This window comes from Talpa occidentalis, unplaced genomic scaffold (genome assembly GCF_014898055.3).
Source record: "Talpa occidentalis isolate TD23 unplaced genomic scaffold, MPIMG_talOcc4v2.1 talOcc4.15, whole genome shotgun sequence".
NCBI lineage: Eukaryota > Metazoa > Chordata > Mammalia > Eulipotyphla > Talpidae > Talpa > Talpa occidentalis.
The window spans coordinates 10,596,155-10,623,403 of NW_023601543.1; the positions used below are offsets into that span (position 1 = coordinate 10,596,155).

The following is a 27,249-nucleotide window of genomic DNA, read 5'->3' on the forward strand; positions in this document are numbered from 1 at the left end:
AGACAAAATTATGAAAAGAAGGTAGATTAGAGGTTTCCAGGGGTTGGGGAGACAAACGAATGGAGAGTGACTGCTAATGTGTAAGGGGTTTCTTTCTGAAATAATTAAAATGTTCCTGAATTTGTGATGATGGTTGTACAACCTCGTGAGCATACTAAAGCCACGGAAATGTATACATTAAATGAGTGGATTTAATGATGTGTGAATATCTCTGTACAAAATTTCAAACTACATTTAGATATCAATTTCTGCTTATCAAATCACCAAAGATCCAAATGTCTGATAACATGCTGTGTTGATGAATGTGTTCAGAAACCGGCACTTTCATACCTTGCAAAGTGGGAGTATAAATTGGGGCAATGATTACAGAGAGCATTCTGACACCATCAAAAGCAGGACTGATGCAGCAATTCCACTCTTAGGAATTTATGCTTCAAGTATAAATGACATGTGTACCCTATCCATTACAACAGTTTTTTTAAAACAAAATGTTATCAACAACTTAAATACCCATCCATAGGAATCAGGCTAAAGAAATAAATTATGGCACTCCCATGCAGTATTATACAATGCAGTGGAAAAAAGAATGATGAAGCTCTTTTTTTTTTTTTTTTTAATAGAGGCATGTTTTATTTATTTATTTTATTTGTTTGTTTGTTTTGTTTATACATGCACTGGGTACAGTCAGAAGCGCGGGAGGGCGAGAGAATTCACCAGAGCCAGAGCGGGGAGCAGAGCAGGCAGAAGGACCGAAGCACACCGCTGAGGGGAGCAGCGGGCGGCAGGAGAGGTCTGCGCGCCATGTGGGACCCTCCTCCGGTGTCCGGGGAGCAGCCGGGGATCGAACCGGCGCCGCAGAGGTCGCCGGCAGCTTCGCAACCCAGCGCTCAACCACTGCGCCACCGGGGAGGCCCAAATGATGAAGCTCTTTATATAAAAATATAATTTCTATACTGTACTACTAAATGAACAAAACAGCATGTATAGCATGTTTCACTTTGTGTACAAAAAGGGAGAAAATATATATGTATATATAATATATTTCTAAAATCTATAGCTCCTTGTAGATGCATAAATATCTCTGTGCATAGGAACTGAATGGCTGGGTCAGCAGTGGTGAGGAGTGGTTTCACTGTTTGTCCTTTTATTCTCTTCTCTGTTGATTTAATGTTTTTCCTTTTAATTATTTATTTTTATATTAAGGTAACATTGGTTTACAATATTCTATACGAGTTAGAGGGATAGGATCACCCCCTTCAGGTGTTGTTACCATCCAACACCTACCACCCAGACACCCACAGTCCTCCATCATATTCCACTGTGCTCCTTCCCTGTTTTGTTCTCCCCTCTCACGCCTCCCCCCCCCCACACACACACACACCTCTAGTGGCAGCATCGGTTCTACAGATTTCTAGGGTTTGTTTTTGCTTTGGTTTTATCCACCCTTTGTTTTGTTCCTCTATATTCCACCTATAACTGACACCATCCAGTATTTGTCTTTCTGACTTATTTCCCTTAGTGCCATTCCCTCCAGTTTCATTCACGTTGTTTCAAATGCTAAGAACTTTTCTTGCTTAGAGCCAAGTAGTATTCCATCGTGTATATAGACCACATCTTCCTATCCAGTCCTCTATCTTTGGGCACTTATTTTTAATATTGAAGTATATGAAGTGTTATCTATTAAAACTTTTTAAACATTAAAATAAAATGAAAAAGAATACTTGTCTAAACATTATAAAATCAAAAAAATTCTAAAACAAATAAAACCACGAAGAGTCTTAAGTTTTCATGCCTCACCACCACCATTAACTCCGGAGTTTCTGAAACTGCATTGTTGTAAGGTAGATTTTCCTACCTGAGCTTTGACTGTCTACTTTCTTGTCTCAGGTCAGAGTAGACAAATTAACCCGAGTTTCACTTTTTCTCTAATGTGGCCAAAACCAGTCTTACCATCACTTATAGTAATATTAGCGAGATCCATAATCCTATCTGGAAGTCCTTGGAGCAATTTGCACTGTTTAAACTTGGGTTTTTCCCACTGAGATTTGCCACTTTTGATACTGATTGAGCTGGAAAAGAGAGGGGAGAGGAATAAAAAGTTGTTGTTTCTTGCACCTGCTTTTTTTGTCACGGTTCCCAGGCAGGAGGTATAAACAGGCAAGCCATCTGGCCTGGGGCATCATAACGTCCAGCGACCAAGGGTCTACCAGAGGTGTTCCTGCAGTGAACACGACTCTGAATCCTCCCTTTCCCTTCTATCCCGACTAAAAGGGAACATTCCAGTTAGAACATGGTCTCTATCTCAGCATTTTGATTTAGTCAAGGCAATTAGTATAGCGCCCTCTATAGCTCATTGTTTATCATCATCTCCCCTCCCCTTGGATTCTTCCAATTCCACTCAGTTCAAGCCAGGAACACACTTATTGAGCTCCCACTGTATTCTAAGGATGAATGTAGGTAGTGCAGGCAATCTGGTCAGGGACTTGTGCCTTGAAGAGCTTAGAACTTGGTGGTTTGAGACTGCAAGTGTGACCGGATTTAGTAGGCAAGCTATAAGGTGAAAGACTAGTATACACATCAAACCAACAAGCAAGGAGAGGCCTCCCTGGCGGCACAAGGGGTTAAGCACAGCACTGTGAAGCTATCCGCAGCCTCTGCAGCACAAGTTCGATCCCCAGCCAGGAAGTTATCCACGTGGCGCAGCAGACCTCTCCTGACTCGCCCGCTGCTCCCCTCAGCAGTGTATTTCAGTCAACCTGCCTGTTCCGTTCCCCACTCTGTCTCTGGTGAATCCTCTCATCCTCCTGCTCATCTGGCCTGTACCCCAGTTCTTATATGCATGAATAAATAAATCTTTTTAAAAAAAAAAAAGCAAGCAAGGAGAACTTCTTTAAAACTTTTGAACTGTGCTGTGCACTGAAAGGACAGAGATGGAGAAACTCCTGCCACGTCCCCACCCACCTGGAAAGGGGTGGAGCCAAGAGCATACACAGGGGACACAAGGGAAACAACCCCTGGTTCCAGAACAGTGGTGCCCTTTTGGCTGCCCTATACAGTAAAGGAGTCTACGGGTCTTCAGTACTGTATTTTGGGGTTTGGACTTGATTGATGAGGAAAAGCCACTGACAGCAATGTGTATTTGGGGGTGGTTGACAGTCAGAAGGCAGTAGCAGGCCAGTAGCAGGGAAGAGACAGTACGGGCCCGCCCCAGGTAGGTGCAGCGTGGCTGGAAAGGAAAGGCTAAATGTGAGCCCTGACTGTGACCTTAAAAGCTGCAGGACTTGCTAGCAGACTAGAAGTAGGGAGGAAGTGGTAGGATAGGGTCTAAGAGGTCACCTTCCAAATGCCAGCTTTTAAGCCTCTGTCAAAACTGCTGCCTCTCTGGGCTACCACTTAAGTTAATGGCATAAACCATGAACAGCCAAGAGTAAGAAAAAGGGGCTGCTGATTTTAAAAAGGAAAATGATCAAGCCAACAATAAAAGAGTGATTTAGTAAATTATTATGGCCCATCCATGAGGTAGCTTTGGAGGCAGTTTTTCAAAATGGTCATTACAGAAGCTGAATGTAAAACATGGAAAATGTTTGGTAAAGCATGGAGAGGAAGGGTCAATTACATGATTGCTTGGAGGACAGTAATTACCGCTACAGAAAACGTAAAGGCAGACAGGAAAAGGCTTGAAGGAAAACTGCACTGACCTAAAAAGAGCTATGCTCAGGTGGGGAGCACGATGGGTGACTTTCTTCTCTTTTGTTCTGCACATTTTTTCTGCATATTATTTATGTTGCATGTGTATATTTAAGTAGGTCTGAAGGTTAAAGAAAGACAGCCAGACAGGTGGAAGGAGGGGCCTGTGCAGACATGGGAACATGCCAGTGCAGCAGGTCTGTGGGTGTGTGAGCTAGCAATTAGAAGTTGGCCGGACATACCAGGTCCTCGTAGCATTTCCATCCTCATTTTTTATGCATCTGGTTTGGGCAGTCTCGGTGGGGTTGGTTAAGAGCCATTTATACGTCCCTTTGTATTTAGAGGCTGTTTCATCGGCTTTGCACTTTCCTGGCTCTATAGAGAAAAATGTACGCACCTTTTAAAGGGCAAAAGGCACTTAAAGGTGTCAAGAACATCCATTATGACCCATCATTTATTACCCTACACATAAATACCAGCGAGAGGAAACTTTTTCTGCCAGGCTTCACTAAAAAGAGCATTAAATGGAGTCTTTTTTCTTTAAGTCTCCCAGGACAACCTCACATTTAGTCCTGTTCATGCAAACCACCAGCTGACAGGACAGTTTTTTTGCTTTTGTTTTTGTTTTTCAAAATGATATACATACATCACGAAAAACTGAAGCCCACTGGGGTGTAGAGTAAAAACCCAGAGTCTCCACTGCGATTGCCTCCTCTGAGGTTCACGCTGTGAAGATGTGGCTTTCCTGACTTCTCTTTCTGAATGGTTTGTACTTCTTGGAGTCGGGTGGAATTGGCTTTAGTCAACTCAACACATCTGCCATCACCCACAGGGTCAGGGGACTTCCGTTCTGATGTTGGTGCTGAGGCCGAGGTCTGGCTGCCAAGTGTTGCCACAAGAAAGGAGATGGGACCTGGGCCAGATTCGCATGTTAAGTTTTTACCATGCACTGGGGTTAAGTGCCTGATTGTGGAGATCACGTCCTCAGGTGTTGACAGAGTGGCCCTGCCATTCCAGTCTCCTCTCTGAATGAAGATGACACCTACCTTGCTCTCACTCTCAGGAAGTGATCATTATTGTCATTTGAGTGGTGGCCTCTGCCTGGGGCCTCCACACTTTCGTTCCTTTCCTCTCACGCTCACCCTTTTACTCTCACTGCCTGCCATCTGCCATTTAACTCACCTGTTGCCAAGGCTGGGCCTTCTAATGTCTCATGTGTTATCTTTGTTAGCTCAGAGAATTTTGACCTCACTCTTCTGGGACAAGAAAGAAAATTGGCAGCAATGGGAGGGAGGGGAACTGATGCGACTCTCCTTTACCACTGAAACCTTGCTGATGGGAGCAGACAATGTCCACAAGAGAGATTCTGGACTGTTCCGCAATCACTTTCTAAGAGGAACAGACTGAGCAAATCAATCAATAAATTAGCACCGACCCATTGGGCAGCTATTCTGTGTAATGAGGAAGCTCTCCAGGTCTCTGGTGTGTAATGAGGAAGCTCTCCAGGTCTCTGGGTATTTATGCAAGAGAGAACGTTCTCCCACTCCAGAGCTGAGCTGGGATCTCTGATAACCCCCGGGGTACTGATTTTTATGAACTCTTTAAGGTGTCAGAGCAAGTGGGCACTGAGGATGTGGAAAGCAAGGTGAAGACAACCTCTCTCCCCTGTGAACTCAGGACCCCATAAGTATGTTTGCACCATGAGCTTTATACTCAGGGGAGAGAACTCATATGGAAATACCGGCACCCCCACCACCACCATTTACCGAGTTTTTCAACTGCGACGTGTTCAGACCTTATTGATAATGTCAGTTGATCTTGTGTGAAGTTGCCATGTATTTTACTTTTGATCTTGCTAATCAATTCGGTGGATGGTAAAGAAGAGTTGGCCTTAATGATGACCTGACAAACACACCTGAAATGCAAAGCAGAAAAAGAGCCAGATTTTGCAGTTATATCAACAGAGTGCAACTTGGCCTGTGGTGCTGAAATTCTGCACAGATGACTTAATTGGTAATCCAAAAATAGCAAGCATTTTATAGCTATTTAATGACATATCTTAAGAAATTGATGGAAGGCAACATATCAAAATCTTGTGATAAATTTTCTTGTATCCAAGACAAGTCAAAACCGATTTAACCTATTTAGCTATTAACGGCAAATCTTAAGAAATGATGGAAGACACATGTCAAAATCTTGTGATAAATTTTCTTGTATCCAAGACAAACAAGTCAAAACCTATTTTCAAAAGAATGGTCAGCAACCTTTGCACTGGGTTGAAATTGACTAGCCTTGCGATTTCTCCAAAAGTTTGTGATAATCAATGGAGAAAAAATACTAAGAATTTATTACTTCAAAGAAACCCTTTCATCCTTCCAGTTTCCGGTTTATCCATCATTACTGAAGCAAGGCAAGTAGACCCATGCTCAACTTGTTTATAAAGATGTGTTCTGGGCCACCCCTAGTGGCGCAGGTGGTAGAGCACCACGCTGTGAAACTGTCCGCAGCCTCTGCAGCGCCGGTTCAATCTCAGCCAGCAGGCGAGGGTCCCACATGGCGAAGCAGGCCTCTCCTGTCTCGCCCGCTGCTCCCCTCAGCAGTATATTTCTTCAGTCTGCCTGTTCTGTTCCCCTCTCTGTCTCTGGTGAATCCTCTCATCCTCCTGCGCATCTGGCCTGTACCCCAGTTCTTGTATGCATAAATAAATAAATCTTTAAAAAAATATATGTGTTCTGCAGGGGCCTCCCTGGTGGCGCAAGGGGTTAAGACGCAGTACTATGAAGCTATCTGCAGCTACTGCAGCTCGAGTTCCATCCCCAGCCAGGGAGGTGACCCACATGGCGCAGCAGACATCTCCTGTCTCGCCCGCTGCTCCCCTCAGCAGTGTATCTCAGTCAATCTGCCTGTTTTGCTCCCCACTCTGTCTACAGTGAACCCTCTCCCTCCCTGCACCTCTGGCCTACACCCTAGGTCTTGTATGCATAAATAAATAAATCTTTAAAAAAAAAAAAAGATGTGTTCTGCAAAAGGTTTATCTCTGCAATAGTGGTAATGATAATGACCATGAGCAACATTTGTAGCACTCTTGTTCCAATGCTTTGGTTCATGTTAACATTGCAGCAACCTTCTGGGGGTAGTGCTATTATCATCCCCATCCTACAGATGAGAAAACAGAGTCTTGGAGATGGTGTTTCCCAAGGTCATAATCACATAGTATTCCATTTCTAAATATTCTGGCCACTAAAGGATATATTATGAGAGAATAAGGTAGTCCTTGACCTCAACCTCTGTAGCAAGGTCCTCAAACATTTTAAGTTCCTCTAATATTCTAAGACGGAGCACATAACAGATCCCCAAACTTATCTATACCATTTCCCTGTTGGCATTTGTTGATACATCTTTTTGATACATCATTCTCAGGGGTCCTGTCCGCTGTTAAAGGTGAGATGCACCTGCATTCACTCCACATTTCTCTCTCTGTCCCGGCCGAGCCATGCCTCCCCCCACCTCGCCCCAGTCACCCGCATTGGTGACATCTCTGCTCCTGCTACCCAGTCCATTCGCAGCCCAGCTCTTCTCAGCTCTCAGCTTTCCAGTCTTGAGAGGATTCTTCTTTCTTCTGCCTTTCCTCTTGCTGTGAGAGACCCTTAGCACCCTGAACATTCCAGGGGCCTTCCCACCAGCCCTTCTTTGGCTCTATGTCCTCCATGACCTTCCTCAGTCTGGCCAACAGTAGTTGATGATTGGGAGGAGCTGGACCGTGAGTCTGAACAAGACCCAGGCTGCTTTCCAAGGTGTTGTTCTCAATTTCCCTGCTCAGTATTTTGTGAACTTTTTTGATGACAACAAACACTTTATTCCCCCATCCCCAAATTATGACCACTTTGGACCCCATTTTCTCTTCACTACAAAGAGGCAGCAGGCAGGCTGCTAGGCTGTGCCGTGACCAACTGAAACAACTTATTTCATGAAGGCAAGAGCCCAATTACAGCATCTGTAAAATAACCACCAGTACTTTGATCTCCTTCTGACAACTCTGACCAACAGGCTGCACATACAGAATTAAATGGAAGGAAAATCAGAACCAAATGTACCAGCTATGAATAAACTCAGCTCCTACCTGTGTAGTACCCGGGAAATTATAGCCATTCCTTGCCCTTCTTTCTGTTTCAAATAATGCAAAAGAAAAGAATTATAATCACAAAAATATTTAAACAAATGTCCCAATCAAGTACAGGAGTTATTGTTAACAAAAACAAGCATAATTATACTTTCCATTTGCGTAACCCATTACTATCTGCAGATCACCTTGAAAACATCAATGCTGGTAGTTCTCCCACCAACCCTGTAGGACAACAAAAGAATTACCCTCCCATTTTCTAGATGAGGAAGCTAAGTCTCATGAAGTTAAATGATCCACCCAGCATCACACTGCTAAAGAATGACAGAAAATGAGTCTTCTGGATCTGGATTCTAACAACTATAAACACTTCCAAGCATTTCTATGCCTTCTACCCTGTGCTAAGCAATTCCCATACATTAGCCCACTCCACCTTGTCATAAGCCCTGTGCAGAGCGGCGCTGTTGTTATTGCCATTTAACAGATGAGGAAGCAGGCACAGACAGGTTAATGGAGTTGCCCAGGGATTCCAAAGCAGGCTTGCCTCTGAAAACCACATTATTGCCAAAAGGTCTTTACCCCTATTGTTTGAGAAGAATTTAAATCATGTCATGTTATCTCAAGGGCTAGAATTTAAAAATTCTGCCTCAACTATTTACCAGAAGCTTCTTAAATGACAACAGATAACTTGCAAAATATTATAGATTTGATTGTATTTTGTATAGCCAAAAGATTTAGCTCATAAAATACCTTAAAATTTCTGTGCTTACTAATCATTTCCAAATCAAAAATTAAAACTTTAAAGCACTGGAATAAATACTGAGAATTGGGGCCAGGATGATGGGAAGCAAGCTTGTCTTACTCTGATTTCAAATCTGTACAAATAGAGGATATATTTATTATGTGAATGCCAGTCTTGCAAGCAATGTGTCACTCTTGGAAGAGCCAGGGTGTTTTGCAAGATGTCTACGAGCAAGACTTTCCATTTACCATTTACAATCCCCAAGTCATTCCACATTTCCATAGCCCACAAAATGTGCCTCAAAACACTGCTAAGTCGTTCAGAAAAACAGAGAGTAAATGGTTTAAAAGGGGACCGTGGTTTGGCGAAAGATAGATCTGAACCTTTAGAGATGACATTACTGTAGTAGACACACATGCTGATTTTCAACAATGAAAGCCTGAAATTTATATATAATGTTATAATGCAGTTGTACAGAGGCACCTCCATGACGGGGAGGTGCCATTTTCCCCATCCCCACTTGTACGTAACCACCTTGTTTTACAGGCCCCAGTGTGCCATGAAATGGACTTCTTGATCAGGGGAACTAGGGGTGGAGCCGAGTAATCAGGTGCTATACTGCATGGAAGGCAGGTGCGTCCTTTGGAGGACTCTTGCTTCTCCGGCTTTGACTTGCACCCAGGAACTCTGTGGGACTTGGAAGGAGACATGTGCAGGAAAGACATGTAGAGACACATGAAAGAGACAGGCAGATGGGAGACACGCGGAGAGGCAGCTCCTAGCCCTTGGCAGAGACCCTGTTCTTGATTTGGACTTTGATTTTGCATTTTCTCCTTTTGTCCTAGCTTTCTGGAACCTGCCTTACCACTTTCTCACTGTTCCCTGCCAGAAGGTGCCTTAGACTTGTGCCAAGTTTGTGGGTCTGCTTCAGACTGATCTTGTTTGGCTGGACATTTGTCCATGAGGGGAGAGACAATTTTGCGGGTTTTATTGGGAAACTATTATTAGGAATAGCCTTTCTTCTCTCTCTGTCTCTTTCTGTGTCTCTCCCTCCCCCCTCCATATGTATGTGTATGTATGTATGTATGTATACATACACACAATAATTCTATCACACTAAAAGTCTGCTTCTTTTGTCTTTGTGCAGCAGATGGCAGAATCCCTGTTACAGCATGCACCCCTTAACAGTTTGGGGTTGCTGGGGGCCCCTTTGTCATGCCTTAACACAATGGTACCTCAAAAAAGAAAAAGAAAAAAAAATAAAGGCAGAGAATGAGCTTCTTGATAGGTTCTTGTGCAGACCCCAAAGAAAATATTGTAATTTGACCCCTAATTATCAGAATTGAGCTTTGCCTGATAACGTACATGCGGGTGGAAGTTATTTACTGAAATCTAATCAGGTAAATGATGGGTTACGAGCAGGTTTGTTTTGCAAAATTACTTACAAAATCTCCTTGCTTGTTTATTTCTTCCTCAGGAGTTTCTCTGTGAAAAAAAGCATCACAAAATTATAGAAAAATGAAATATAGCAGCAAACACATGGAGACACAAGGTCAGGGAGCAACAAATCCAAGAACAGAACAGTAGAATCCCCCAACTGGAATTTCTTTTTTTTTTCTTTTTTTTTTTTTTTTAGGATAAATGACCAGGAGCACAGTGGCTAGGGTGTATGTTAGTTGCATGATTATGCTTTTTGACTGTTTTTTTTTTTAAGGAAAATCAGCCATTCTCCAAAGTGGGCTATATCATTTTACACTCCCACCAGCAATTTATGTGTGTGCAAATTACTTCTTATCCTCATCAGCATTTGGTTTTGTCACTATTTTTACTTTAGCCTTTCTGATAGTTTTTATTTACATTACAGCAATGGTTCATGGTGAGGATCTTTGTATGTGTTTATTTGTCAAAGATATATATTCTTCAGTAAAATGCTCCTCATATCTTTTGCCCATGTTCTAATTAGATTATTTTTGTCTTATGAAACTTTTAAAGGTCCTTGCATATTTGAGATACCAGTTTTTAGTTGGATGTGTAATTCCAAGTAATTTCTCTAGCCTATACCTTAACTTTTCAAAGCATGTAAATATATGAAGGAGTAAAAACTTAACCCCAAAGTAATATAGACACGTAAACAACCCAAAGATAAATAAATAAATATAAATGAGATCATTTATACCACAAAATAAAACCTTTATAATTTAAATAGACATTTCCAAATCTGGGAGGCCATGGAAGTTTTTAGTACATACTGTTTGAGTTTTACATTTTTCTTTTCTTTTAGCTGGAAGAGACAGTGACCTTTTGGTCACTCATTACTAAAATTATTATATAAAAGTAATATAGCCATAGTGTTCGGGCCTTAGAATCATTATCAATCTTGGCTTTTAGATTTCTTTTTTTTTCTCCTCTCAAATTTTATTGATTGCCAATTGTTTACATAACTATATAATTTAGAGAGAACATATTCACTCCTCCATTTGTACACATGCCCCACTCACCCTCCACCAAGCCTCCAGTGCCACAATCCTGTCACATCCCCTCCCCTACACCCTCCTCCCTACCCTCATTCCTTTTGATAACAAGTATATTTTTTCCAGAGTCTAAAAATTATTCTCGTTTTTTTTTTGCCAATTTGTTTTCTCTGGTTATTTATTTTCTACAAATGAATGAAACCATCAGGTAATATTAGAGCTCCTAGGAGATTCTTCAAAAGAGCTTGGTCATTATTTACATATCAAAATGGTGGTAAGTCTTTGACTGCACAATCCCACCTCCAACAATCTAACCCAGAAAAATACCAGCAAGGGTACATAAAAACTATAGGTACAAAGGTGTAAGTAACTGAGCCATCCATCACTAGGTAATTGGATGAATAAACCATACACACCCCCACAAAAGAATTTTATGCAGTCGTTAAAATGAATAAGCCAAATCTGTATGCATTGGCCTGAAAAGATGTACATGATGTATTCTAAAGAAAGAAAAGAAAGTTGTAAAATAGCTTGTAGAGTAAGAGCCCATTCTCTTTATAAATGCATAGCAACAAATCTAGAAGAATATATAAAATAAGCTATTAACAAAAGTTCTGGGACAAGGTGAAGGAAGGCAGGTTTCTGGGCATTTTTGCTATCTGTGTTATATATTCCTACAAACCCTTAAGACTTTATAATGGCCACACATTACTTTTGTAATAAGGAAAAATAGTAAACACAATTTTTAAAGAATGTTGTATACTCCAGACATTCACTATTTTAATGACTTACATGGATTTATTCCTATTACTTCCTATGAACGTTCTGGAACCTATTTATCTGAATGTGTAAGAGAAAACAAAATCTCAAGATATGGAAGATAGTCACATTTAATATTTTAAAAATCAATTTACCATGGAACACCAGAGTCATACTTATTTTTCAAAGAGATTCTTCTGGACATTTCTTTAACACAAGACTAGGATATGCGCAGGGTAAGAGCAGAGGAAATATTTCTTAGATGACCCATTGCCCTTGTCATGGTCTCCTTGATACTGCTCAGTGCCCGCCAAATTTACCACCATCACCTCACCAAATTTGTAGCCTGAACAGTGTTGAACTTGTCCGCATTCCTCACTTTAAACACTTCAAGTTCCAAATAAATAAATAATAAATAAATAAATAAATAAATAAATAAAAACTTCAAGTTCCCATTGGAATTTCTAATTCCTGAAAATGCATTGTCCAAAAAATAAAAGGCTTTGTAAATCCTTAAGCAATGGCCATCCTTAGTCTCTCATCCTTTTAAGGGATGATTTTTTTTCTAAGTCACAGAAGCATGGTATTTTTAAGCTGAAAACAGCATTCGACGTAACTCAGTTGATTTCTGCTGTTTCCCTTATTATGTTCTTCTGATTTGTTCTCCCAGTGACTTTATACTCTAAAGCAATGAAACACATTTCTTCCTCATTCTGAAGATAACCTACACCCAGAAGGGAAGATGCAACTCAAAACACAGCAGCCCTTACATCTCAGGCAAGAGCAATGGCACAAACAAAAAAAAAAAAACCCAACAGGATGGTGGTGAACCAACTGGTGGTGGATTTGGGGGACATTTGGGGCATCTGGGAGAGGCACATGGTATGATAAATAGGTGCTGAGGTGAGAAACTGTACACCTGAAGCCTATACAGTGTTGTAAACTAATGTTAGTTACCTCAATGAAAAGAAGGAGAAAAGAAAATCCCCTCAAAACAGGAAGAGTCTCAGAAGGTTCTCAAACTGCCCTTAAACCCCAGTGAATGACATTAGCATACCTGCTTTTAATTTGAACAGCCAAATTAGCAAGAGCAAATTCACTGTCCTGAAATATAGAATTCAACTATAAAAGACAAAAAAAAGATCAGTTTTAGTATTCCGCTCCTCTACCTTAACCCAGCAAAGTTACCTGAGATGATGTCATCGTTAAGCTGCATTCATTATTTCAGTTGCTCCAACATTTCCATCTGCTCCACTCAGTTTTTTAAATTTTCATTTTACCTACTTTATGGGCTGAATTGTGTCCCCACCCCCAAATTCATATGTTGAAGCCCAAATCCCCAATGTGACTGTATTTTGAGATGGGCCCTCTAAGGAGGTAATTACAGTTAAATGAGCTCATAGGGGTGAAGCCTTAACCAAATAGGACAGGTGTCCTTATAAGAGAACAAGATTCTCTCTCTCTCTCTCTCTCTCTCTCTCTCTCTCTCTCTCTCTCTCTCTCTCTCTCTTCTCTCTCTCTCTATCTCTCTCTTCCCCCCTCTCTATCCTTCTATCACCCCACTACCTCTACCCATTTACAGATTTACAGATGCAGAAAAGGCCATTTGAGGACCATAACGAGGGAAGGAGGCACCTGCAAGTCAAGGAGAGAGGTTTCACTAGAAACCAATTTTACAAACACCTTCATCTCAGAACTCCAACCTCCAAAATTGTGAGAAAATAGATATCCATTGTTTAAATCTCCTAGGTTGTGGTATTTTATTATGGCAGCCTAAGTGGACAAATACACCCATCCCTTTTCAAGCACTTGTAATCACATCATTTATACTTGCAAATAAATGCTGATGGGGAGAAAGGGGAAACAGACATGAACAACAACTGTTGGTGGGGGTGCGAGTTCTCTCCTATCTGGACAGCCCCTTTGTGATAACATTTAAAACGTGAAATGTGGGGCCTCTCTGGTGGCGCAAGGGGTTAAGCACTGGACTATGAAGAAATCCGCAGCCTCTGCAGCAGAAGTTCGATCCCCAGCCAGCCAGGGAGCAACCCACATGGTGCAGCAGACCTCTCCTGTCTCACCCGCTGCTCCCCTCAGCAGTGTACTTCAGTCAGTCTGCCTGTTCTTTTTCCCACTCTGTCTCTGGTGAATCCTCTCACCCCCCACATCTCTGGCCTATACTGCAGCTCTTGTATGCATAAATAAATAAATCTTTAAAAAATAATAAATAAATAAATAAATAAATAATGTGAAATATTCACATCTTTTGATCTATCAATTCCAATCTAGGAATTTATCTTATAGAAATGTTGAAGTAACCCCCCCCCCCAAATTTTTTGCAAGGGCATTTTTTATGAGCATTGCTTCCAAATAAAGGAAAAAAATAGAAGCGACCTAAGTATCCACCAATGGATAGATTGTTCACCTGAATTTAGAAAAAACACTACATTATAACCATCTAATAAAATCTTAGGCATCTGTTCAAATGTGTGAGGTAGATCTATATTGACCAGTATGAATATGCTCAAAGATAAATGGTTATGTGTGTGCGAGGAGGGGGGAACAAGTTACAGAACAGCATTATTTTTGATTCCGATTATTCCTATAAAATAATATACATGTATCAATATTATTATCTTTATAGAGAAAAGTCTAAAAGACTAAACCTCAAACTGTTAAGAGAAGATAACACAAAGAGTAGTATTAGAGAGAACATTTACTTTCTGGCTTTCAGATTTTGGTATGTATTAATCTTAGCATATATTTTAGTCTTATTATCAGGAAAGTATAATGGTAAATAAAATATTTGTTGTGTAAGAGGGAGGAAAGAATTAAAGAAAACAAAAATGCTTAAATACAATGGCATAGACTTTGTTATCACTGCTTTTCTAGTTTCGTAGATAAGAAAATTTGGCAAAGATTTGGAATTTGTGTCAGTGAAGGAAAATGTACAGTTCTAAACAAATTAAAATAATAACATTCCATAAAAGCTTTCAGCATTGGCACTGTGAAAGAGAGACCGCATGTATCATTACAGTGTTTCTTATAGAGAGGATAGATTTGCAGCTGTGGAACACATTCCAGGTAGAAAAAAAGTAAAGATTAGCTTTAATCTACTCAGTTTTTGTCATATATATATATACATTCACATATCTTACTGTATCATAAATAATCAGAAGATCATTTTACCCAATTTTCTGAAAATTCTTCTAGAACACTGGTAACAAGGATACTTGACTCTTCATCAAAGACAGAGAAGCTCATTTTAATATCATAGAAGGAAACTGTAATTAAAAATAAATAGATTTATTTCATCTATTTAGTTCACGAAATTTAGCTTCCATAAATTTTGTCAAACATGTTCTTTACTTTAAAGAAACCAAACAATGAAGTCACATTGCTAAACTTTGCTTAATTTAACACCAAGGTCAAGAAGTAGCACTATTATACATATGGAACATTCCCAAGACACTGGGGCACAAAACAAGTGTCAATAAATTCATGAAGTTTAAAATTATTTCAAGTATCTTCACTGACCACAATGTCATGAAAATAGAAATCAACCACAGAAAGAAAACAAGAAGAAGCTCAAATATATGGAGACTAAACCACATGCTACTGAATGACTTTTGGGTTAATAAGGAAATCAAAGAAGAAATTTTTGAATAATTGGAAACTAATGAAAATAAAGATACATGGTATTAGAACCTATGAGATGCAGCAAAGATAGAGCCAGAAGGGAAGGTTATAGCAATATAGGCCCATATCAGCAAACTAGAAAAAACTCAAATAAATTATAACTTTATACCTTAAGAACCTAGAAAAACATCAGCAAATGAAAACAAAACCCACAGAAGGAAGGAAATAATATAAATTAGAACAGAAATAAATGAATTAAACTGAAAAGAGAGCACAAAAGATCAATGAAACCAATAACTCGTTCTTTGAAAAGTTAAACAAAACATACAATGAACTAGAAGAGAAAGAAATCAAGAAAACAATCCCATTTACAATTGCATCAAAAAGAATTAAACACCTAAGAATAGGGCCTCCCAGGTGGTGCAGCGGTTGAGCGCTGGGTTGCCAAGCTGCCCACAGCCTCTGCAGCGCCGGTTCGATCCCTGGCTGCTCCCCAGCCACTGGAGGAGGGTCCCGCATGGTGCGCAGACCTCTCCTGCCACCCGCTGCTCCCCTCAGCAGTGTACTTCGGTCCTTCTGCCTGCTCTGCTCCCCGCTCTGGCTCTGGTGAATTCTCTCACCCTCCCGTGCTTCTGACTGTACCCAGTGCTTGTATAAATAAATAAATAAATCTTTTTAAAAATAAATAAATAAATAAACACCTAGGAATAAACTTAACAAAGGAAGTAAAAGATCTTTACAACATTAACTATAAAGAAGAAGAAGAAAGAAGAAGAAGAAGAAGAAGAAGAAGAAGAAGAAGAAGAAGAAGAAGAAGAAGAAGAAGAAGAAGAAGAAGAAAAGAAGAAGAAGAAGAAGAAGAAGGAGAAGAAGGAGAAGAAGGAGAAGAAGGAGAAGAAGGAGAAGAAGGAGAAGAAGGAGAAGGAGAAGAAGAAGAAGAAGGAGAAGGAGAAGAAGGAGAAGAAGGAGAAGAAGGAGAAGAAGAAGAAATTCCTTGTACATAGATTGCAAGAATTACTATTATCAAAGTAATCATCTTACTCAAAGCAATATGCAGATTCAATGCAAATCCTTTCACAATTTCAACAGCATTCTTCAAAGAAACAGAGGAAAAATTGCTGAAATGCATATGGAACCACAAAAGACCCCAAAATAGCCAAAGCAATCCTGACAAGAAAGAATGACGGTATCAATCCCAGACATCAGATTACACTCAAAACTATAGTGATTAAAACAATATGGTATTGGAATAAAGATAGATACATTGATCAATGAAATAGAATTGAGAGCTGAGAAATGAACCCACACTTACATGGACAGTTTACCTATGACAAAGGAGCCGAAGAAAAAGGAAAGTCTTTTCAATAAGTCATGTTAGAAAAACTGAACCACAGGCAAAAGGATGAAATCAGACCACTATCTCACACCACATACAAAAATTAACTCAAAATGTATTAAAGACTTGGCTGTAGGACTTGCAACCATAAAATACATAGAGAAAAAATATAAGCAAAACACTGCAACATTGTTTTTAGTGATGCATTTGGGACTGGACTCCAACAGCAAGGGAAACAAAAGCAAAAATAAAAAATTGGACTAAAATTAAAATTAAAAGTTTCTGCACAACAAAGTAAACTATCCTATAAATGATAATGGGAAAAAATATTCACACATCATGCATCTGACAAAGGGCTAATATCCAAAATCTACAAAGAATTCGTACAACTCAACAAGAAAACAAATAGCCCAATTTAAAAATGGGTAGAATAACTAAATAGACACTTTTCCAAAGAAGATACACAAAATGCCCGACAGGCACATGAAAAAATGTTCATCATCACTTGCCATCAGGGAAATGCAAATCAAAATCACAATGAGATATAATCTAACTCCTGTGAGAATGGCCCAGGTCAAAAAAACAGAAACACAAGTGTTGTTGAGGGTGTGGATGGATAAAAGGGAACCTTGTACACTGGTGAGAATGTAGACTGGTCCCACCCCTATGGAAATCAGTATGGAAGTTTCTCAAATTATTAAAAATAGACCTACCATACAACCTAGCAATCTCACTCTGGAAATCCACCCCAAAACACTTGAAGGGATATAAACACTTCTATCTTCATTGCAGTTCTATTTACAATAGCCAAATTTTGGACACAGCCTAAGCGTCCAACAGTAGATGAATGGATTAAGAAGACATGGCATATCACAGCAAAAGAGATAATAACAAAAACAAAGAGAAACCCCACCGACTGGGAGAACATTTTTGCACACAACACAAATGATAAAGGACTGATCACAAAAATCTGCAATGAGCTGATGAGACTCAACAACAACAAAGAAAATAATCCTGTCAAAAAATGGGCAGAAGAGCTAAAAAGAAACTTCTCCAAAGAGGAAATGCAAATGGCCAACAGGCATATGAAAAAATGTTCAACATCAGTTGTAATCAGGGAAATGCAAATCAAAACTACCATGAGATACCATCTTACACCAGTGAGAATGGCACATATGAAAAAAAGTAGCAACAACAAATGTTGGCCAAGATGTGGAGAAAAAGGAACTCTTCTGCACTGCTGGTGGGAGTGCAAACTGGTCCAACCACTATGGAGAGCTGTGTGGAGATTTCTGGACCTACTAAACATAGAGCTTCCATATGATCCAGCAATTCCACTCCTAGGTATTTACCCAAAGGACACAGAAACATCAATTCCAAAGAGCACCTGCACCCCTATGTTTATAGCAGCACTATTTACAATAGCTAAGCTTTGGAAACAACCCAAATGCCCAAAAATAGATGACTGGATCAAGAAGATGTGGTACATATATACCATGGAATATTACTCAGCATTCAAAAAAGATAAGCACATGCAATTTGCAGCAACATGGATGGCGCTGGAAGGGATCATGCTCAGCGAAATAAGCCAGAAAGAAAAAGAAAAATACCGGATGGTCTCACTCATAACAGGAATCTAGAAAACCTAAATATGGACCAGGAAAAAGAATAAGAAAGGAAAAAATCAAAATCAACAAACAACTATGAACCAGACACACTCTTTGGTGGGGGGGGGTAGGAGGGATTGGGGTCAAAATCGGGGTTGCAATTGTATGGGGAATATAAAAATAAAACTTATTTTTAAAAAAAGGAAGGTGGAAAATCACATCTAATGAAAAACAAAAAAAGAAGAAGACATGGCATATATACACAATGGAATACTGCTCAACTATAAAAAGAGATGAAATCTTGCCACTTGCAACAATGGCCAAGGTGAGCATTATCTCCCAAGATCATTTGTACTGAGAAAATATTTATTTCTTCCTAAGACTTTTTTTCTACTTCAGATTTTTCTCCTTTTATTTCCCTCTTTCTCTTGTCTAGCCTATCAAATTTCAATTTTGTAATGTTAATAGCCGAAGGAACATCCATAATTTGAACAATATGGAAGCCAAATACTCGCTGGCCATGGATAAACATTCCTAGCTAGTTAGAAGTGGAGACTGGAGAAGACTGAGACCTGTATAAGAAAAACTTTTAAAGTCAGGCTAAAATATATTCTGGTGTTTTCTGGTGTTGGATAACATGTCAGACCTAAGACCATAGAATCCACTCACTGAGAAAGGGGTGAGGTTCCTGATGGGTAGAAAGGAGGCTTTAAAATGTCATATTGAGGGCCTCCCCGGTGGCGCAGCGGTTGAGCGCTGGGTTGCGAAGCTGCCCGCAGCCTCTGCAGCGCCGGTTCGATCCCCGGCTGCTCCCCGGCCACCGGAGGAGGGTCCCACATGGCGCGCAGACCTCTCCTGCCACCCGCTGCTCCCCTCAGCAGTGTACTTCGGTCCTTCTGCCTGTTCTGCTCCCCGCTCTGGCTCTGGTGAATTCTCTCACCCTCCCGCACTTCTGACCGTACCCAGTGCTTGTATGCATGTATGTATAAATCAATCAATCAATAAAAATAAATAAATAAATAAATTTAAAAAAAAATAAAATGTCATATTGAATGAAAAGATATATTTGAAATATATTTCAATAAAACAAAGGGAAGCAAGATGACTACAATGTACACACCGTACCCACTGTCTGAAGGGAAAAAGAAATGCCAGTGCCCTTCTTAATCCTTTGAGAACTGGCCACCTCTGAGAACACACAGCTTGTTGAGCATGCATTCTGTTAGTGATATGCCACACAAATTATGAAACATACCTGTGGATTCAGCTGCAACAGGTGAAGTCAATGTTTCTGTAGATAGAAAGGAGGGTCTGGGGTCTAGCCAGGTTGGAAGAGAGGAAGAGAGTAGTGAAGAAACAGTTGCTGTAGAAGGATGTGTCACTCCAGTGGATATGCGTAGAAATGAGGTTCCAGTAGACATGGATGTAGTGGTGGTTATTTTTGGAAGGGAGTCCCCCGTGGGTTTAGGAAGAGCTAAAGTAAGGGATACTGATGCAACTGGTATTCTGCTCCATGCAGGGGTTGTTGTAGGATTAGTTAGAGGCATGGAACCAATAGGTGAGGTGTGATCAATTGTAGGAGGTGACTCACTCATTATGCCAAAGGATGGAGTTTGAGACACTGTCCTGGAGTTGGCAGTCACAGTGGTTCTGGAAGATGCCTCAGGGGATTTGGAAATGTATACACTGTCATCTGTGATTCTTACAGACATAGAGGGAGAAGCTGGAAAGCCAGTAGTGATACCTCCCACTGCAGATGTAGGAGTGATTTTAGTAAGTATTGTGCTTACAGGAAAGGGAAGTGTTGTGAAATTAGTGAACAGGTGTGTTGCTGTCATGTCAGAAGTCAGAAATGTGGATTTGGACACCTCTACTACAGAGGAAGTTGTAATGTGAGGTGTATTGGATTTAGTTACCAGAGGGGAACCTGAATGGAGACTAGATACGAGCCAAGCTAGCATGGGGGAAGTAGCAGTCTTTGAGGTCAGAGATCCAGAAGGATTCAATGGGAGTGTGAGTCCAAGAGTTTTGGGTATGGTAGTCTTCTCAAATGTGTGCTTAATGTCAGTCAAAGTGGTAGGGATAGATCTTAAAGATGTTGATACTGAAGGGTTCTCAGACATTCCCAAGGTAGAAAGAATTCCTGATGAGGAAATTGATGACATTTCCATAACATCTCCAGATACAAGACCAGTCTGAGAGGTAGTAAATGTTGTCAAAGACTCAGGAAGAGAGTATGGAGTTTCTGTTTCTGTCTTATCGGGTGTAGGCACATGAGTAGTGGTAGAAATTGGAAATTGAGAATCTTTAGCTGTGGGTGTGTTCCAAGAAGTCATATACAGAGACTGGGCATTACTAGATGTGGTTCTTATTCCCAGAGCTGGCAATTCAGCCATTTGGGATGTAGGAGGAAGCAAAGTCTTTGAAGTAGAGAACTCAGCTTTGGTACTGCGAGGGGAAGAAAGAAATGACATCAAAGAGGATGGAGTTGCACTAGATGGATTCCATGGAGGATATGAAACAGGTGTATTCACAGAAGTGGCACTCTTTGTTAGTTCAGTTGTCAAAGTATTTTCTGACAAGGAAGTCATCTTTTCTGTATTTGAAGAATGGTAAATAGTGGCTTTTAGACTTGTGGGTCCAGGAGTGCTCTTGAAGCTAGTCAAAGATGGGAAAACTTGTGTACTCAAGGAAGAATGGAGAAGACTTGAAGGAGTAGATGAAAGCGCACTTTCAGGAGCAACAGTTCTGGAATAAGGATTTGTGAGAACTGTCACTCCACCACTTCTTACAGTAGATAGGGAGCTGTTAGTAATCCCAGGTAATATGCCCAGAGTTGTAGCCTCATCTCCTTGTGATGATTGTTCTGTTGTTGATAGAAATGACAAAAATGTGCTCTTTGGAATGGAAGAAATAACTTCTGTGTTCTTAGAACTGAGTAGAGAGGAGGGAGTGGTGTCTAAGAATGGAGTCAATATCCCAGTCACGATAGTGGTTGGGATGGTTTTCAGAGAGGGGAAAGTTGGCTCTGTTGGAAAGGAAAAGGATGTAGGTATGATCCTGGAGGACACGTCTCTCATTTCTGAAGTAGTGAAAACAGAGGAAACCACTGTGCTTTTTGAAGAAGGCCCAGTGTATTTCCCAGGTATGACATCCAATGTGGATGCTTGGATAGTCATAGTAGTCTTAGGGGCAACCGAAGACAATGAAGTAGAGAATGACCCAACTGGTGTGGAAGTGTCAGCTGGAGGTGAGAAAGCAGAGTCACTAACTGGTATTGAGGACGTCTCAGACGTAGACCCAGAAGTGGCTACAAAGGGACTTTTCAAGTAATCTGGCTGTGCTGTTTTAGAAGACTTAGTCATTTGTATTGTGGGAGTGTCAGAAACTCTTTTGGAGGTGAAGACAGTAACATTAACTGGCAACGAGGACATCTGGTTGGTAGGGATAGATGTGATCATAGAGGTTTTCTCAACAAGTGCTGTAGGGACATTTTGTGCAGAAAGTGCTGTACTGGGTCTGTCAGTAGACATCATTGTAAAATTGACACTAGATAGTCCCATTGTAAAAGGAGACAGGGACTCAGAGGAAGTTTGTTTGTTTTCAGAAATTGGAGAGGCAATTGAAGTCACCTCAGGTTGAGTTCTAGGTGAAAGCAAGTGTGAAACAGTTGGGCTGATGTTTACAGGATTTGATATTTTATTTGTTCTTGAAGTAGAGGCATCTACAAATGAAGTATCCTGGCGGTAAGAGACAGGGTGAGTCGTAGAGTTGGTGCTTATTGTCATTTTCTCAGTCCTGGGAGTGTTTACTGAAAGAGTCCACGTGCTTTCATTTTCAGGAGATGAAAATGTGGTGATGGTCAGAGCATGTGTAGGGACAGCTGTTTTCCCAAGACTAGTAGGTTCTTCTGAACTATGAACATCTACTTTGTGACTCAAGGTCAAGGTTGGTGTAATCTGTGTACTTCCAGAAGTGGTAGATGAAATTGAAATCCCATTAGATGATGTTACAAGTGGAATCTCTGGAGGTGCATGACTTTGGTGACTGGAAATTGTTGTGGTTTCAACAAATCCAGTATCTGTCATTTCCAAAAGCAAAGTACTGTGAGAATTTGAAATAAAAGGATTCTTTGATGGGGATGCTTCTGTCACCTTCATAGTTTTAAGAGTGTTTCCAGTGTTTCCTAAAGAGGAAACACTCTGTTCTTTGCCAGAAGATAAGGTAGAGATACCAGTCTCTAATAGGGTGGGGACAGGTAGGCTAAAAAGATGTGTGGAAGATTGAGAAATGTGACCATCCACTGAAGTAGTAAGCTTGTTGGCAGAGCTGTGTGAGGTGATGTTCTCATCAACAGAAGTTTCTGTAGTGTCAGTGGCCAAACTAACAACATCTGCACCACCACTGAAAGTATATGGAAAACTGACAGCATGGGCAGACATCTCCTCCACTTGAGATATGGGTTGGGTTGCTACTGGTGTAGGCATATGCGAGATGACCTTAGTGGAGGAGACAACAGGAGTAGTGACAGGGAGAGATTTAGATGCAGCAGGAGTATGTGTAGATGGTGTTACAATGTCAACTGAGGTGGAGAGAAGGGTGGTCTCAGTCTTCGTTGCCATAGGTGTGGGAGGTGTCAGAGAGGGGCCTGAAGCTTCTGCCAAAGAGGAAACTGCCGTAGGTGTCATCCTGACAGAGATCACTGTGACCTCTGAAGTGGTGCCACCTGAGTCTCTGTGTGTAGGCACGGTCTTGCTGGTTATGGAAGAAGTCTGATCTGATGGTGGCACCAAGGTTGCATGAGCTGTAGCTGGTGACAGAATTGAGACATCTGAGAGCACAGATGTAGAGGAAGCCCTGGGCAGTGTAGAAGGTTCGGGCATGGTAAAGTTAGTCTCCTTAGATGCCCCCACAGAAGTGACAGCAGAATTATTAACTGGCAGCGAGGACATATGGGCTACAGGCCAAGGGGTTGCTGAGGAATCGGTAGCTGCAGGCTGTGGAGATGAGGTACCAGCAGACAAGGACATAGCTGTCCTGCTTGCAGGGTTAGTGGCAAAACTGGTCCCTGATAGCTTTGCAGTGGAAGCATTCAGGGGTTCAGGGAATGTCCGTGTGTTCCCAGACGTGGGAGATGGTGTCAAATTACCCTTAGGTGGAGTCTCTGAAGTCCAATGTGCTGTGTAGGTGTGTGTGGAAATAAAAGTTTCTGTAGTTCCATTGTATAAACTCTTGGATGTGGTTTTCATTGCTTTTGTGGAAAGCCAACTTCCTCTTGCCTCAGTTGTAGCAATTGCATTATCCAATGAGGTACTCAAGTTTTCTGTATCAGGAAAGAGGGAAACAGGGACAGATGTCGTCATCACCTGTGCTGGTTCATCTGTTGCTTCCATCCTTGTTGCAGATGGCCAAATCTCAGATGTCGCTGCTGCAGTCAATTTCCCATTAAGATAATGGGAAGTTGTTTCTTTCTTTGTCACAGTAGTGTTGAATCTTTGTGTTGCAGACTCTGGTGCCAGGGCTGTTGTCTCTCCAAATGCAACTGTACCCCTTGTTTCTGTTTGTGTGGTCTCAGAAGCACTCTCAGTAGAAAAATGTAGTTCATTGTCAGAAAGGGTAGATATTATATCTACTGGAGGAACAACTGTCTCCTTTGGTGTTGAAAGAAGTTCATGTTCAGCTACTGTGGCCATAGGGGTGGTTTTTAGTAGTAAGGTGGTACGTTTACACTCAGGCAGTTTGGTTACAGATGTGGTTTCAGAAACTGTGGAGAAATTAGCAAACCATGGAGATGTCAATTTGGATAAGACTGTTGTATATCTGTCTGCAGCAGCATCAGCAGTAATAGTAACATCCATGGCAGTGGTAGCCTTGCTGTCTGTGAATGCTTCTGCTGGAGTGATAAGATGAGTAGTTGTGGAGGAATGTTCTGAATTAGAAGTACTCCCATGGAAAGCTGATGTCAACAGGGTCTGGTCTGGCCTGGAAGTCCAAGTGTTCTCACTGGTGGAGAATAGTTGGGCACCATTATCAGTTACAGATGTGGGGCCAGACCCAGCTACTTTGGATATGGAAGCTGATATAGTGGAAAGCAAAGGAAGCATGTTTTCATCACCTGTAGGTGTATTCTCAGTAGATACTAGCCCAGTGATTGCGAGGGAAAGCGTAGTTTCAGCCACTGTAGGTGCAAGTGTGATTCCAGGAGCAAAGGTTGCACGTGTAGTTGTAGTGTCAGCATGAATCCCTGTCTGCACACTCTGAGTTCTGACAAATGGAGAGGATGTACTGAAAGAAAGGGACATAGAAGAGGTCTCTTCTGGCATGAAAGTAGTTACTGTATCCTCCAAGCTGTGTGAAGAGACATCCTGGAAATTCACAGAAGTCGATTCTGTTTCAGCTGTTCTTAATGCAGGTGTCATCTCAATAGGCCTGGCTGGGAGTGTCATTGGATGAGCTGTAAATGCTACTTTCTTATCTGTTGTTGCCAATGTAGATGCTGACTGATTTCTAGGAAATATGGAATCCCCTGGAGCTGTCGAGGTGAGCACAAGTTCAGATGATGTTACTGATGTTGCCCCAATGTGAGTAGTTGTAGCTGAAGTCTGTTCCACCATAGAACAACATACAGTTCCAGCAGCTGTAGATGCAAGAAACTCCTGGCTAGTGGTAGGAATAGGGAGTGCTCCCGTATCTGTGGAACTGTGTTTGGGCCAAGATGTTGTAGACTTGAAAGATGACTCCTTAGATGAAAATAAAAATGTTGTCTTCACAGCAGCTGACTGAGATCCAGTCACTGAAGGTTTGGATGCAATTGAATTCTTGGTAAATCTTGATGTGTGTAGAAAATTAGTCATTGTAGTTGGATGAAAGATCTTAGTAGCAATGGTTTTGGCCATTTTTGTTGTCCTTGGGGATTTAGTTATTTTCATGGAATGGGTAGGCAGAGCAATGGCTGTCGAAGTAGACAAAATGCCTGCTGCGGATGTAACTGTGCCAGTTGTCGATGTCTTTAACAAAATGGGTGTAGTTGTTGTTTTCAGAAATAAAGATGTTGTATTGAAATATGATATGGTTGTATAATCAGTTGCAAATACAGGCACGCTTTTAGACATTGCTGTGGCATATGCAGTCTTTTCAGGTTTTAGTCCAGTAATTTGAGATGGAGTTGTCAAATCTACTTGTTGTGAAAGAGTTGTTTGAATAGTTATATCTTCAGAAACAACTGAAAAGTTAAAAAGCATGTGTTACTTGGATTCAGCTGTAGACATCAGAGACAATTCTTTAGGAAAGAGCTCTATAATGTTTTTATCATAATTTTTAAGAGGAAATAAGTACCAGATATAATCAAGTCTTTTGACTACTTGGTTTTTCTTAAAGTGATTTTCTACTTTCTAAAATCTCTACATGGTTCTCAAAATACCCTGATTAACAAGTAGGAGGACATCCATTTCACAGTATCTCCATAAAATAAAAAAAGGCATACCCCAAAGAGGGGTGCATGATAAAATAGTGCACTGATTAAGAGGATTCATTTGGGAAATGGACCAATTTCCTGAAAAAAACAAAAGTTATCAAAATTCACTTAAGAAGAAACAGATAGGGCCTCCCTGGTGAGGCAGGCAGTTGAGCGCAGCACTGTGAAGATGTCCGCAGCCTCTGCAGCGCAGGTGCGACCCCGACCGGCCAGCGAGAATCCCACATGGCATGGCAGACCTCTCCTCTCTCGCCCGCTGCTCCCCTCAACAGTGTATTTCTTCAGTCTGCCTGTTCTGCTCCTTGCTCTCTCTCCAGTGGATCCTCTCACCCTCCAGTGGATCCTGTCACCCTCCCGTGTATCTGGTCTGTACCCCGCTTCTTGTATAAAAATAAATAAATCAACCAACTCAAAACGGATTAAAGAACTAGACATAAGACCTGAAACCATAAACTATATAGAAGGAAATATAGGTGAAACGCTATATGACATGCGCCTCAAAGACATCTTTACAGACACATCACCCAAAGCAGTAATAGTGAAGGCAAAGATAAACAGCTGGGACTACATCAAATTAAAGAGCTTCCGTACAGCAAAAAGGATAATAACAAAAACAAAGAGAAACCCCACCGACTGGGAGAACATTTTTGCACACAACACTAATGATAACGGACTGATCACAAAAATCTACAAAGAGCTGATGAGACTCAACAAAAACAAAGCAAATAACCCAGTCAAAAAATGGGCAGAATGGGCCTCCCCGGTGGCGCAGCAGTTGATCGCTGGGTTGCAAAGCTGCCCACAGCCTCTGCGGCGCAGGTTCGATCCCCGGCTGCTCCCCGGCCACTGAAGGAGGGTCCCGCATGGCGCGCAGACCTCTCCTGCCGCCCGCTGCTCCCCTCAGCAGTGAATCTTGGTCCTTCTGCCTGCTCTGCTCCCCGTTCTGGCTCTGGTGGATTCTCTCACCCTCCCGCACTTCTGACTGTACCCAGTGCTTGTATAAATAAATAAATAAATAAATAAATAATAAAATAAAATAAATCTTTAATAAAAAAAAAAAATGGGCAGAAGAGCTAAAAAGAAATTTCTCCGAAGAGGAAATGCAAATGGCCAACAGGCATATGAAAAAATGATCAGCATCATTTGTAATCAGGGAAATGCAAATCAAAACTACCATGAGACACCATCTTACACCAGTGAGAATGGCACATATGAAAAAAACTAGCAACACCAAATGTTGGCCAAGATGTGGAGAAAAAGGAACTCTCCTGCACTGCTGGTGGGAGTGCAAACTGGTCCAACCACTATGGAGAGCTGTGTGGAGATTTCTGGACCTACTAAACATAGAGCTTCCATATGATCCAGCAATTCCACTCCTAGGTATTTACCCAAAGGACACAGAAACATTAATTCA

General features: G+C 41.1%; 1 protein-coding gene across 1 annotated transcript in view; it reads right to left on the reverse strand.

The window, feature by feature from the left end:
* The window catches only part of ADGRG4 (adhesion G protein-coupled receptor G4), an 80,433-nt gene that overhangs the window by 36,888 nt on the left and 16,296 nt on the right, over nucleotides 1-27,249 (reverse strand). The window contains exons 3-8 of the mRNA XM_037512802.1: nucleotides 19,617-25,583; nucleotides 14,969-15,063; nucleotides 12,837-12,901; nucleotides 5,454-5,602; nucleotides 3,930-4,062; nucleotides 1,951-2,069 (exon numbers count right to left, since the gene is read on the reverse strand). Of these exons, the coding sequence (XP_037368699.1) occupies nucleotides 1,951-2,069; nucleotides 3,930-4,062; nucleotides 5,454-5,602; nucleotides 12,837-12,901; nucleotides 14,969-15,063; nucleotides 19,617-25,583 (6,528 nt within the window). The remainder of the gene's footprint in view (nucleotides 1-1,950; nucleotides 2,070-3,929; nucleotides 4,063-5,453; nucleotides 5,603-12,836; nucleotides 12,902-14,968; nucleotides 15,064-19,616; nucleotides 25,584-27,249) is intronic.